General features: G+C 42.0%; 1 protein-coding gene and 1 long non-coding RNA gene across 5 annotated transcripts in view; one reads left to right on the plus strand and one right to left on the minus strand.

The window, feature by feature from the left end:
• Positions 1 to 14,318, plus strand: part of LOC148403907 (uncharacterized) — a 182,020-nt gene that overhangs the window by 118,365 nt on the left and 49,337 nt on the right. The gene's annotated exons all lie outside the window — the stretch shown is intronic.
• The window catches only part of fat4 (FAT atypical cadherin 4), a 79,065-nt gene that overhangs the window by 24,031 nt on the left and 40,716 nt on the right, over positions 1 to 14,318 (minus strand). For both annotated transcript variants that reach the window (XM_088378430.1, XM_088378424.1), the window contains exons 3-6: positions 12,524 to 12,785; positions 11,566 to 11,916; positions 7,733 to 8,655; positions 6,324 to 6,498 (exon numbers count right to left, since the gene is read on the minus strand). In XM_088378430.1, the coding sequence (XP_088234556.1) occupies positions 6,324 to 6,498; positions 7,733 to 8,655; positions 11,566 to 11,916; positions 12,524 to 12,785 (1,711 nt within the window). The remainder of the gene's footprint in view (positions 1 to 6,323; positions 6,499 to 7,732; positions 8,656 to 11,565; positions 11,917 to 12,523; positions 12,786 to 14,318) is intronic.

Consider the following 14,318-nt stretch of genomic DNA (forward strand, 5'->3'; position numbering starts at 1 on the left):
CAGTTCTGTCGCCAAGCCAAATCACATTCCCAAGCAAGGCAACTGGATTCCAAACACAAAGCTGGTGATATTGTAATTTTTATCACCAATTACATTGATTTGAATCATCTGTTTGAAAGAACGCAATGACTGACTTCTTTGGGGTTAACACTTTGTTTTAGGCACAAGACAGACAAATAAAGGTCGAAGGAAGAAGCATGGTTCGGATTAAAACAGTTCTTTTTGTTGCGGTCTTGAAATTACACTCCCGACTCGCTGTTTGAAAATGAAAAATTGCGGTTGCAAGCGCCTGACAACAAACAGAAGAGTTTGGATTCATGTCTGGAAACAGAGATCCAACGTTTGCTCATGTTGCAAATTCCTCTTTTTTTTTTAATTTAAATCCTTCCCTCCTCCCCTAATTTCTTGGACACTCACTAACTACTGACATCATCATCAGCGTATCAAATGACCTCTGAATTGAATCCTTGTTTAAAAGAATGTCAGATAAAACATCATAGGATTATATGCAATATGCCCAGAAATGCGTGACAAACTCAAATGTTTGCATTCCCATCATTGTTCCACTAATTTGTAGATTGCCCATCAGACAAGTAATAAATTCATTAACACAATGTTGGTCCAAAAAAGATAATCTTATTTCAGTGGGGTTAGTCTGGCAGTCATCGCACAAAACAAACCACCATTATTTGACGCTCCTTTTTTTTTTTCCATCAGTCAGCCTAAATTTGAATAGAAGACAATTGGATTTCCACTTGTTGCAGACCTATTTTTTAATCCAAACATTTAACTCAGGTCTTATTTTAATAAAAGGTCTACATTAACCATCAGTTGCTTCCGATTCCAACAGATTTCCTTGAGTAGGTTTACCAATAGTACTGTAACTCAGTTCTAAATGCAACCAGTACAAAAATTGAAAGAAGTGTTTTGGTCATTTGGTCACCAAAAATATTTTTGAATTTAAAATTCAACAAATTTTTTGCTGTCCATTCAGACACATTTCCAGTCAATTTTCAAACCTTGTCGATGAAATGCATGCACATATATATGTATATTATTTAACTTCAGGGGCAAACATGTCCAAACTCAGGCGTCTGCTTGATATTTCAAAATAATCCAGAACCAATTTGGCTGTTTCTTTAACTTCTTGTGGTCTGTTAATTGCTGAACCATATCGGAGCACCTTCATATGGAGAAACCCGGAGCAACTCCAAACACTCGGTGTCTAAAATAACAAGCTTTCAGGGCTAGGAGACTAAACGAGACCATGTGACCATCTGTTGCTTCCTTTTCCACTCTAAAGACCCCCCCACCACACACACACTTGTGTAAGCCTCTCAGCTCAAAAAGCATTGTCTTGTATAAACATATGGCAGGCTCTAAGCACCTTATTAGTTTATTAGTGTCCATTGCCACTGGACAAATCACATTAATCACCAAGAAGGTGCCATGGCCATACTTTGTGATCAGGAGGGGGTATAAATACATGTGTTAATGGTGATTAAGTGAACTGTTTTCCTATACTGGAGCTGCTGTTACAGAGCATGCTGATATATGACATTGATTCAGAAGAAATGGAGGTTCCCACCTCCTGGGAAAGACTGTGAGCTGCCCTGAGTTGGCCAGCCTAAGCTGTGTTAAGACTGAAGTTTGGGTGTCTCTCCTGGCACAAGAGATAATCCGTGCCTTCAATATGTGTCCGAGTGATGTTTTGAGGGGAAAAAAGTTAAGCCGAGATGCACACAGAAAAACTGAGATGTTCAAACAACCGTATTCATTAAATGGGGAACAGGCTGATGGATGTGTGTGTAAATTTTGAGATGGCCCATCTGTGGATTGAAGTTTAAGGCTAAACGTTTAATTACGTTTTATGGACTGCGGCTCGATTGTGCTCTTAAGGGCTGGTGTAAATAAATGACTCGGTAGAAGAAAATTGGCCGCAGACAAGGCAAAATTGACATTTTTCTGCCTCTGAGAACCTGTTGCCTTGCGACAAAGCTTCTTTTAATGTGACCCTATCCACAGCAACCCCCGGTGAATGGCCTCAGCTGGGTTCAGGCTGAGAGGTGTCCCCAGTGCCAAACACCACAAATGAAGTAAGCGCGTGCTTTCTCACAAGCTCAGCAACAAAGAAAAAAATAGGTACGGACGATACTTCTCAACAATCCGAAATTAGACCTCTAATTTGATTATTGATTATAATAATGATTAATTGTCATTTAGTGGTTTGGATGCTAACATGGAAAGGGTATCAAAATCCAAAGATTTTAAGACTTGCGGTAAAGCTCAATAAAACGATCATAGACAACGTTATTTGCAGGGTCGTAGACTCTCAAGAAATTCCCCTTTTAGCATTTTAATGTACAGTGGCACCACAAGATCGCATACACTGGTGCCAAACGGCTCAAAATACCCATTACCATACGAATAAACATTTCTTGTAACTTTTGGATTACTATCAAAAGTCATTCATTCGTGGATAAGAGTAAGTACTAGCTGTGACAAAATTAACATAGCAAAAACGTGAGGTGCTGGCCGGCAGAGAAAACATCGTAAAAGATGCACCTAGCCAAGGCTGATGCACACAAACCACCTTTTAAACCTTTTATTTTGTACACTGCCCAAAGCTATTTCCATAAAACCAACATACCAAAGAGCAACCACAGAGAATATCTGTTTAGAAAAGGCTTGCAAACATGCCTATGAGCAGTGGTTAGCTTGTGCTATTGTAACTCTTAGCAAGTGAGAGTAATTGTGACAAACAAATGAAATAAAATAAAAATAGGTTCCATGACCCCGGTAATGCCAATTAAGTTGTTGTTGGATGGGTTCGAGTGCTTTGTGAAATCTCTAATTAGACATTATTAATTATAATTAGGGCATTACTGTAGCCTATTCAATTAGCCTAATAATGAGCAATGAGCCAATTAACGCCTTTGAACTCATTGCTAGCTAATGAGTTCTGCTTAGTATTGTTTTCTTATTTCTATTTATCACAATAAAAATAAAAAAAGTCTTAAAAATTCAGATGTTTCTTTTTAACACATCTTCCTTCACCCGAGAAAGATGCCCAAATATTTCAGCCACCACTGAAAAAAAAGCAATATGTATATACAAACACTGAGAATATAAAAACATGGGCTGTCTGTGTGACCATATCCACCATAATTGGCATGGGTTTAAAGATTTACTCTAGCTTCTCTTTAATAAATGTGCCCGAATGCGGTCAGGGCATGTCAGAGTGCCCTGAGGACATTCTCACCACCACACACAGATTCTGGCAAAAACCCTCTCAAGGAGCCCAAAACATCATTTAACTCCTTTCCATAGGTTTTTATGGTTTTTACTTAGCCCTTGTAGTCCATTTATACTGTAATGTTTTGTTGCAGCAGGATACAGGTATATCATTAATTTTCCGGTATTTTTGCATTTTGCCTGCAGATGATAGCAGATCTTGGCAATAAAATGAAGTCGTTTACTCAGGAATGCTCCAAAAAGCTTTTCCCATAAACAAAGGCAGTGAAATGTTCCACGTGTGATGTCTCTACAATCCAGTGGTTCTCAAACTGAGGTCCAGCGAACTACAGGGGTCCGCATGTTATAGCTGCGGGACTCCGCAAAATGAATTGCAGTAAATTATTACGTGTGTATCACATGAAAAGGGTCCCAGGGACCCAAAAAGATTGGAAACCCCTGATTAGAGGACTGTTTTTCAAGAGTCCGATCGAAGGCCACCATTTATTTGCTTCTTGATGACATGTTTGGTTCTTGTACAGAGAGCCTAAAAAATGGCTGCATCAGTGGTATCGGTAGATGTTGCAGCAACTGTGTGTGATTCCACATCGCAACATGGTATCCCATAATCAGAAAATTCAATGGTGAGAGAAGTGTGTGTCAAGTGTTACAATTTTACACACCTGCCGAATACCGTTACGGAAAGGCGGCAGCTGGGTTTTCATGCAATTGCACCTCTGATACCACCTTGAAAGTTGTAATATTCCTGTGAAGTAGAACTGGAGGGTGCCTTCACTGAGGGCCGAGACCTGGCCCTGTGAGAATGAATTTAAAATCTGATTGGGTGAAGAAAATTCCTATTACAACTATAGTTGAAGTCACATTGGCCAGAATTATCGCTCCTGAAGGGTTAGGGAATCAGATTGACATGGCAACACACATTCGCTGTAATCATAAGGCAGAAAGTTTCTGTGATGACCTCAGGTGATGTGGAGAAAATGCAGGAACATACTGAAAGAGATTCTATATAGCAACTCTGGCCTGCAGCTTCTGATCATAGTTTCGGCTCTGATATTTGTCTAGCAGGCTTGTTTGTCTTTTCGCGGCATGTCTCTGGGCGAAGATCTGGCACCGTGGGGGAAGATAAAGGCAGCCTTTGAAATGTCAAATGTGGTCAGGAACGAGCCGCGCAAGACTGCAGACGCAGAGACGCACGTCTGCAGCATCCACCTTTTCAGCCTGTCGTGCCAAATCGTGCCTGGGAGAAACATTCGCCTCCGCCGACTCGGGGCCCAGGCCTCAAAAATGTGAGAAAAACACTGCTGGATAATTTAGACTGGGCTCTTGATTATGGGTTTTTTTGATATTTTGATATTCTAACCCAAATCCTTTCTCTCTCTCTGTTGCTCTTGCTGCCTCTCACCAACATTGTACTGAAAATGTCTTGTCAAAATATTTTGGAAGCGCTGTCAAGTGCTCTAAATATGGACTCCATGTGAACAGTGCAAAAAAGGCCATCCAGCACTAAATTAGTATGTTCACTCGCCGGGCAGCTCTGTCCATGTGGCACAAACTTCTAAACACAATTTTCAAGCGAGCAAACCCCTAAATATAACATGAAGAAACCATCGGGGCGCAGACTGTGTAATAAGAAAAAAAATCGATAGAAACGTGTAGAAACAATATTAATTATGGATCGACCAGAGGTGGCCATGTCCTGCCTGTTTTCCAGTTCTTCCCACTACAACACACGATTCAATAAATCAGATTATCAACAAACTCTGGAGAGGCTTGATAATAACCCTGATCATTTGAATCGGGTGTGTGAAGGAGGGAAACATTTAAAACAGGCAAGACAGCGGCTCTCCAGGAACCTGACTTGCCTGAGATCGACAAATATATAATACGGCCCTCATGACACCCATGACAGCTTGGCATGGGAAGACCCACCATTTTAATGCGCAAAAGCAAGATTAAGCCAAAAGAGTTGGCATTCAGAAATCTTTATGAGTGACACAAGTTTGGTAAAATAGTCAACATTGGCGTGGGAAATATTTGTGTTAGGTGGTGACGTGTCGGCTGTGAAAGTTTTTACAGTTTTCATGATGGCAACAGTTGGACGGTGGAACACGTTTTTTTCCATTTCTCTCTTTGACTGATATCTTCTATTCATGTGCGTCACCATTTTGGAGCATCAAATGGAGAAAATAAATGTGATAAAACGGTTGCGTAAACTGAAAGACATGATTAAAAACAGCCATTTCAAAGAGTAAAAACAACATACCATCTTTTGTTGTTTTAAATTTATGGCGTCGTAGTAAGGTCACGCAAATTTAGACCCCAGCAACTGTCAATCAACAGCCATAGCAAAGACTTTGATCAAAAGCCAAACACTCAACCTCCATTCCTTCATTCTACACTTCAGGGACCATTCAATGCAAATCGCCTCTGCATCGTCCAAAATGCAGCACATGTCTAGGAATGATACAGAACCACTCATAGATCATGACAACTTTGCCCGAGTGGCTTTCGGGGAGGGGGGGCCCAGACGTATACTTAGCCGGGACACCATGTGATTTGGCTGCAACAAGGCAACGCATATATTCATTTAACTGCACATTAACTGACCTCCGAGCAATAACAAGTTAAGCTTTTATCTGACTAAAACAAGCCCTACCGCTGTATCCAAATAAACCCGAGATGCTATTCAGTCAAAGCCGCTCAATGGATTTCTAGGGACCAGATCGTAAAAAACACCCGCTAGTTTGCAAGCTAAAAACTCTCCAATGTTTAGTTTATCAGACCACACAAAACGAGCTCTGCACACACCATGAAATCAAAATATTTGTTGACTGCACACAAGTTTATTATATTCTATCTTGGTTGATCTGGAAGCATCTTACTAAATTCCAACAGTGACCATTGAGAGACAACGCTAACCAGATAAACCCAATCACGCGAAATAAAATGTGGTACAATTGCCGAAATGAGTCATCTATTTTGGAACTGAAATAAGATCTTGCGAGACCTAAAGAAAATCACTCTTTACGCTAGACCTCGTAGCTAAAAACCTCAGAATTCCGCCTTACCCGAGTCGGTGGCTGTGATCAGCAGGACGTATTTCCCTTGAGCCTCGCGGTCCAGAGTGTGAGTCAGACTCAGTTGACCGCTGGACGACAAACTGAAGCCGCCTTCGTCGTTACCACCGCTCAGCATGTAGCTGAGCTGACCATTGGCGCCTTGGTCGTCGTCCCTGGCGACAACCTGAAAGAAATGGAGAACGACTGTATCTGTATTCCTATTTATGCCAGAACCCTTTTTCCTCCGCAACAGGGAGCCTTGATATTCTCTCTTGATGGTTGTTTGTATTGTGGTGGATGTTTAATTGGGTTAGGGTCAGACAGAACAAGGTTTGAGAAGAGACTAGCAATTAGAAAACAGCAAAAGAGAACAATTGCATTATGAAACAGTATAGGACAAGACTGTAAGGGTGTGTTGGTGGTGCATGGTGGGTTTGGCTACGTAGTGCTAAAATAATTGTAAAGAAAGATGTTCCGAGTGCTTGAATGGGTTTAGTATTTGCTACGAGAGAACTATATCTAATGAGGGCCAATCCCACGTTATCTAGGCTCCACTCTAAATTGGTCTGGGGCCGATTTTTCTACAACCTTCAAGAAATTGTCTGCTTAAAGACTGTCCGAAGATTGCTTTGCCGTCTCAGAGTATGTGTAAACAAAGTGATTTGTTTTGGACCAAAGGTCTCGAATATAAGAGGAGAGGACATTTTCTATACAGCCATAGTTCAATCGGTTGTGATGAGATTGTGACGATCTGTATCTGTCACATTGCATTGATAGTTACTGTGAGCAACAACGTGTTATGTCGACGACTCAGTACTTAATAGTAACATTGTTCCATCAGAGGGGTTAATTTCATCACAGTGATACCATGAAGGTAATTATTGAGGGCAGGAAGTTCATCACTTATTCAATTTGCCCAATCAGATTTTCCCTGGGAATCAGCAACAAGGCGAAAAACACGCTAATTTCCAACTGACGAGAGAAGACGGATTTTGGAAATTAGTCGTTCTCCATTTTTATACGCGGCTCATTTAAATCATCATGGTGGTCATGACCGTAATGACTTCTGTGGTGCATTTAAGCCAAGCCGCATATTTCGGTCGAATCCCGCGGAGCCTAAATTGCGCGAGACAAATTGTAGTCTTCCATCATTAAATCATTGCTTCACTCATGTTTTTTTCTCATGACATGCGGTTAGAAGAAACGCCACCATGCCAGTGGCAGCGATAGCACTCACATACCTGCCCTTATTGAGTTAGGTAAAAGACATCACTTTACAGCATTATCTCATTTGAGGTCTCCGGACTGTCATTCAAAAATACAATCTGCCTTCTCAGACACTCTGTCTGTGAATGTTATTGATCTAACGTCTTAAATCTGTGAACCACTTGACTAAAGACCAAAGTAGATCTAGTCACCTGAAGGATGTTTCTCGGTAGCGCCTCAAGGTTTTCCTGAACATTTACTGTGTAAGGAGAGAGCTCAAACACAGGCGAGCAGTCGTTGACATCCAGCAATACAATGTTGACCGTCGCATGGTCCACCTTTGGACTGCTTCCACGGTCAGACGCTTGGACAACCAGTGAGTAGGAAGACTGTACTTCCCGGTCCAACTGCTTGGCCACCGATACCATCCCTGTGACCGAATCCATCCTGAAGTCTCTGTTGGTATTTCCCCCTGAGATAGAGAAGCGGATTTGCCCATTTGTGCCTTCGTCTGAGTCGGTGGCAAACACCTGGATGATGTCCATCCCAGTCAAGGTGTTCTCCTCGATCTCAATGTCATAGATATTTTGGGAGAAGCTCGGCGTGTTGTCGTTAACATCCAGAACCAACATGGTCACGTCCATGGTTGAGGACAGCGGTGGCTCGCCCTTATCAGTGGCGACCACTGTCAGAGTGTAGTTAGCGAGCTCCTCTCTGTCCAGTTCTCCAATCAACCTAACATCACCGTCTATGGTACCGATGCTGAACTTGTTACCGAAGGGTCCCTTGAGAGAATACTCAACGTAGCTGTTGGGCCCGCTGTCGGCATCCGTAGCCAGGGCGCTGAACACTGATGTGTCCACTGGCGTGTTCTCCTGGATGTACGTCATCTTTTGGGAAATGAATGTCGGTGGGCAGTCATTGACGTCCAAAAGGATGATGGACACCTGGGCGGTGCTAGTGAACCGGGTCATCGGAGGTGGAGCCAGATCATTGACTGTGATCACCAGGTTGTAGAAAGACTGTGTTTCCCTGTCCAAGGCCTTCTTGGTTTGGAGCACACCCTCTTTGGTTATAACAAAGTGGTCCTGTGGATCGCCTGATACAATTTTGTAGAGAAGGTGTGCATTGGGACCTGCAAGACACATAACCGATCGACAAATTAGGGATTAGATAGGACAAAAAATGTGCTTCATAAGTAAAAATGATTTTGTTGTCTTCATGGGAAATTTCTTTTTTCCACCCCAGACTCTAAGCTAGTTGTAGCAGCTAGCCTGTTCACAGTGGTAGTGGTAGGAGCTCACGCTGTTCATTCATGTAATGAAAGTCATAATGTTGGTCCAGGTTAAGGGCAGGTAGAAGACAGGACTATCCCTCAAAACAAGCTGAATTCAGAAATGATAAAGTGTTTTGTTGTTGTTTCTAGGGGTGTTATAATTACAAACATGTCACAGAAATAATATTAGGAAACACAAGAAGTATTTTAAATTATGTTTGTCTGAATGTCAATATGAACATGAACGACACAAAGCTAAAACCCTTAACGATCCCATGATGTACATAGAAACAGTTGGGGTCATTTTTTACAGTGGTCACTTGTGTTGACATGGCAATTTTCAAATCTTATACAAAGAGCATTAGGACAGATGGCAAAAAATAGCTCACAAGGATCGGAATGGGAAGTGGATGTCTGCGTCCCAAAAAATAGCGGAAACCAGGAAACCACCAATTGTTTTCATGTTCAGACGTGAGACAAGATTGTTTTTGACATGCTGTTTTTTTCCTGTTTGCAAACAACAAGTTTTATCTTTTCAACAACGTGTTTTAAAAGCTACTACTCTCAGGTTAACCCTTTGTCATGCAGCTGTTTCTTAATGAGGCAAGCTAGGTAATACGACACTTTGTGAAAATATAAGTTCGGACTGTAAAACCACCTGTTGAACTGTAACCACACACGACATACAGTCTAGTACATAATGGCCCAATGGAAACGATATGCTACCAAAGAGTACCCGACACGGACATGCAACATGTGGTCATAAGTGCTTACTGCCTGCCATGTTTAATTGAGTTTGTACTTAGCTTCCAGGCCTAAATTTGAAGAATTAACAAAATCTGGTCTCTTGATTTTATTTGGAGGAAACCAATGCAGGAGCAAGTCGATTGGATCGAGCATACCTCTTGTTTCACATTGTATTTTAATCAGACCAACTGTTTGAGGGAATTTAGAGCTAAAAAAAATACTGACTTATGCACTTTCATAAACAAAAAATATGCAAGTGCTGCTCTAATATGACCTTATATTACAAATGAGTGTGATAACAAAGACATTTTGCATGATTGCAGAAGGTTGCACATTTACCCCGGCATCCATTGTTCTAGATGACATTGCTAGATATGCTAAGTGTGCTTAAATGCATTATCTGGCATCCATTTCCACAAATTGTGGACTCGCAACAGCTGGAACTCCCCGTTTTTGTCTTTGCAAAGTGGAAGATGCAATCTAGGACTCACGACAGGCAGCAATTGAAAGACAAATGCTATGAATCTTTTTTTTTTTTTTTAATATAGTGCTATTTTTAGAGAATAGTTTCCCAGGACAGTGTAACAACCCAATGAAGTTGTACTTTTCAAATGCGCATAAAAATGACTTTTTTTCAATATCAATTTACACCTATATATCTTTGAAAAAATGTCACTTTGCTTGAATGACATTATGACTTTTCACCGAAACAAAGTACCCAAAGTGTTTTTTTAAAGGTATGTAGCAGTTGTGTTAAATTGCCGGTAGGATTATGATGATCCAAGAATCTAAACAGTCTGAGAACCCCTGATCTAAACTTAACCATCAGGTTCTATCCAAAAGCTTTAGTGTGGAACTCGAGGGGTTGAAATGATCTTAAATTGAGCATTGGTAATTAAACTCAACGGGTTAGTCATGTGGAAAGCATCTACCTTCCCACACCAGGGCAGAGCATATTTACAGTACACAAGTAATCCCTTATCAAAGGCATGAGTGCCACTTCCATCTGGGTTGTCCACAGAGAAAGAGGGGAGGGGGTCGGGTCAAAGGGCAGGGCTTAGGAAGTGCTAACAATGGCGGTGTTTTATTTGGACAGTGGGAACGGGCAACTATAGGTTTATGAGATTGTGGCGAGGAGGCCGGCTGGAGGACTGGACGCCGTATTTCCCTGGGAATGTAGGTCACAACCAGCGCATTACGGTCTACATGTAGCGGTAATTACAGCGGGTTTGGCAAATGCCACTACCTGATCTCACTCGTAATCACATGGTCAGCGTGTTGTATTTTAGACGTTATTTGATGCGTGACGTGAAGTCAGACGGCCATGATATATGATGCATGCATGAGATGAAATATGAGGTTGTATATTGCCAGAAGATGACTAAAGAAGGACGGCAGAAGTTTATTAGTTCAACAGGAGAACAGTTCGAATATGAGCTTGGTTGTTGATCTGAGTTAGACAGATTGTGTCATTTCGGTTATATTTCTGGAACATTAATTATGAATACCACGTTTGCCATAAAGAGTGGCTGGATGTGCTGAAGTGTTTGTTTGGGCGCAGAGTAGGCTTTAAAAAAAACGTCATTTCTCCATAAGAGAAACGGTCCAAACCACGGGTGAACTTCTCACAGGCCAGCTATTTGGCTCATACCAAAATACCAACCAGACATTCCAAATTGGTACACCCACAGCAATTTGTGGAATCCAATACAAAATATGTTGCTATTAATATTGGTATAATTTTTAAATTTTATTTCAGGCATTCATTTTCTATAGCGTAGAATTATTTGTATTTTATTTAATTTCTTTATGTGAGGTTTGCTACTTCAAATGGTTGTCAAATATTGAACATCTTTCAGTATGAGATACGTATCAGTATACGTGCAGTGTGGCTAATGTTCTGTCTAGACAGCCTGTGCCTACAAGTGTCTCAGAAGAATGAATAAGTGTAAAAAAAGTGATCTTTTGTGTCAGCATGCCTCCTGTGTGTGCAGTGCTGTTCATTGTTGTTCATGTACATACCATCATCTGCATCACTGGCACTGACAACAACAATGCTGGATCCAGGCGGCAAGCTCTCCAAAACCGATGTGCTGTACACGGTGGTGTTAAACGAGGGAGCGTTGTCATTCACATCCAGGATGTTGAAATAGACCCTAACAGTGCTGGCCTGCCCCCCGCCATCCAGCGCCTTGGCCGTCAGGATGTAGTACTGCTGATTCTCGTAGTCCAGCGGCCGCGTCACATTAAAAACACCAGTGACCGGGTTGAGCAGGAAGGTCTCGTCCTCGTCGTCGTCCTCCAATAAATATGTGACCTCGCCGTTCACCCCTGAGTCAGAGTCGCTGGCAAGGATCGCTGCCACAATGGAGCCTGAGAAACCGTCAATGACACAAAAAAACCTTCAAGGATTTGCTTTTCACTGCCAATGCGATTAAATGAAAACTCAGCGTGGGGTTATCACTGCAAGGTTTTTTTATGAATACCGATGACTCACTCGCTTTCTCGCAAATGGACAATTTTTCAAATTAAATGCTTTGGCAGGCTGCCAATCATTGACATTGATAAATACAATGTACCATTTATAAATGGGACATGACCAGGCTGCATGCTGAATACTTGGATCATAGAAAATGGCTTTCACTTTCTGTAGTTCATCCATATTCTGCAGATTTCATAGGGTATAGCAGGTGAGCTGGAGCCTATGGCGGCTTACTTTGGGGTACACCCTAGACTGGCACTAGTCATTGGCAAGAAGCGTATGTATAGACGAACAACCTTCAACTAGAAGAAAGCTGGACTACCAATGTGTAAACCATACAAATACCAGCAGCTGAGATTTGAATCTCTGACCTCGGAACTATTTGGCTGATTTGCTGAGGACTCGGTCACTGTGCTATTATATCAAGGGCACTTGATCACAGATACTCAAGATCAACCCTTCAACCTTCAGTTGAGAGATGAACACTCTAGTCCTTACCTGATGGAGTATCCTCGGGGATGTCAAAGGAGTATGTCGGCCGCGAAAACTTGGGCGTGTGGTCGTTGACATCCTCAACAGTGATGTTGAGTCTCATGTCAGACGACTGCTTCCCGTCGTCAGCGCGCACCAACAGGGAGTAACTGGAGCGGCGTTCCCGGTCCAGCTTCTTGGTAGCGATCAGATCGCCAGATTCAGGGTCAATCCGAAAACTGTCGTCCGCACCGCTGATGATGGTGTACGTCACCAAAGCATTTGGGCCCTTGAAGTAGAGAGAATAGAAGATCATATTACAGCTGTTGTCTAATTTTGGCAATTAATCTGTTCAGAGTTACAGGGAAGCTGAAATGTATCACAAATGACTGCGGACATAAGATCAACTGTGTTAGGGTTGACAAATTGTGGGCAACACTCAAGTACTCAACTACAGTCAGGAGGAAAAGGTCAATCTTGTCTTTTGCAGCATTGGACTTTATTTAACTCAGTCTCAAAGTGTGGTATAATTGGCCACATAAAGGTTAAACATTTTCACTGATGGATTGATTGGTGATGAAAGTGTCTCTATCTAGGAGGAAATCAGATTACTTTTGCACTCATGTTAGCATCGGGGCCTCTCCAGATCAAAGTGTGACCGTTGACTGACTTGTGCTACTTGTCATCTCATACACAACACCAATCTATGACAGCGGTTTGAAAGAACACCATGTACACCTTGTACACTTTAACCCTCAGCAAACTCCACCCATTCAGAAGAGACTCTGTGTTTGAAGGTTCATTGAGTTCCTAGCTCCGTGTGCAGCTAAGCTAAGTGGTCCTCTGGTACAAGCTGCACACCACTATTGCAACCATGACTTTGGAACTGAAGAGGAGCCCCTGAATGCGATATGATGCGTGAAAGCGCCTGATGAGAGGTCTGACGTTCAGGTTTGTCCCGGCAACAATAGGAGATCAGACAACTGTCTCGCCTAGTCTGTGTTTTTTTTAAATGTGTTCAATAAAAAAGCGACATCAAAAAGCGGCTGCCATTCAGTGGGATGAGGCGAGGGGTCTGGTTACAGCTGGTTAAAAGCCAAGCAAGAAGAGTCTCTTTCAGTTGTATCTGGGGCTGTTTGCTGGGTGCTTTTTGATCCTGCCGGGACAATAGGGAGGCTTATGTTGAGATAAGTGTATTAGCATATTTACTGGCTGTTGCCTGATGACAATTGTATTCACGTCATGGTGGCCTTGAATGTATTGTACCGACCCTGTTCTGTGGGTTGGTGTAGGAGAGCAAGAGCAAAGCACAGGGTATGCTTCGTAAGTTAAGCACAGGTTTTCTTGGCCTTTATATAAAAAGAAAAACAATTTTACACGAGAAGATACTGACGGCAGCAAGAAAACGGTGCGCCTACTAAGACTTTGTAATGCTACCCTTTGACATAATGAACCAAATAAAACCAAACAAGGATAACAAATTCAAACGTGCTAATCAGTCTTCCAAGATTCTCCAGTCACAATTCACAATAAATTCTTATCTTCATTTTTTTTCCTTGAAGGCTTGACCTTGTCTTATTGCATTACCAGAGACCCCTTCTGTGATCCAGGCGCAATAAACCCAAAAAGTAAGAAGCCGCGAGGCTCTACTCATCTAAAAACCCCACTGTCATCAATCAGTGTGTCTCGCTCTGGCAATCCCATCAGCAACCTGGGCCGTCGGCCGGAAACTAACACTTGTGGTTTTGCCAATTAATATTCCTTGCAGGCGGGACAAAACGACATGAGAAAAGGACCAGAAATAAAATTCCATCAAAGTATT

The sequence above is a fragment of the Syngnathus floridae genome, chromosome 1, assembly GCF_059516105.1.
Source record: "Syngnathus floridae isolate MCC-2025c chromosome 1, RoL_Sflo_1.0, whole genome shotgun sequence".
NCBI classification, from domain to species: Eukaryota; Metazoa; Chordata; class Actinopteri; order Syngnathiformes; family Syngnathidae; genus Syngnathus; species Syngnathus floridae.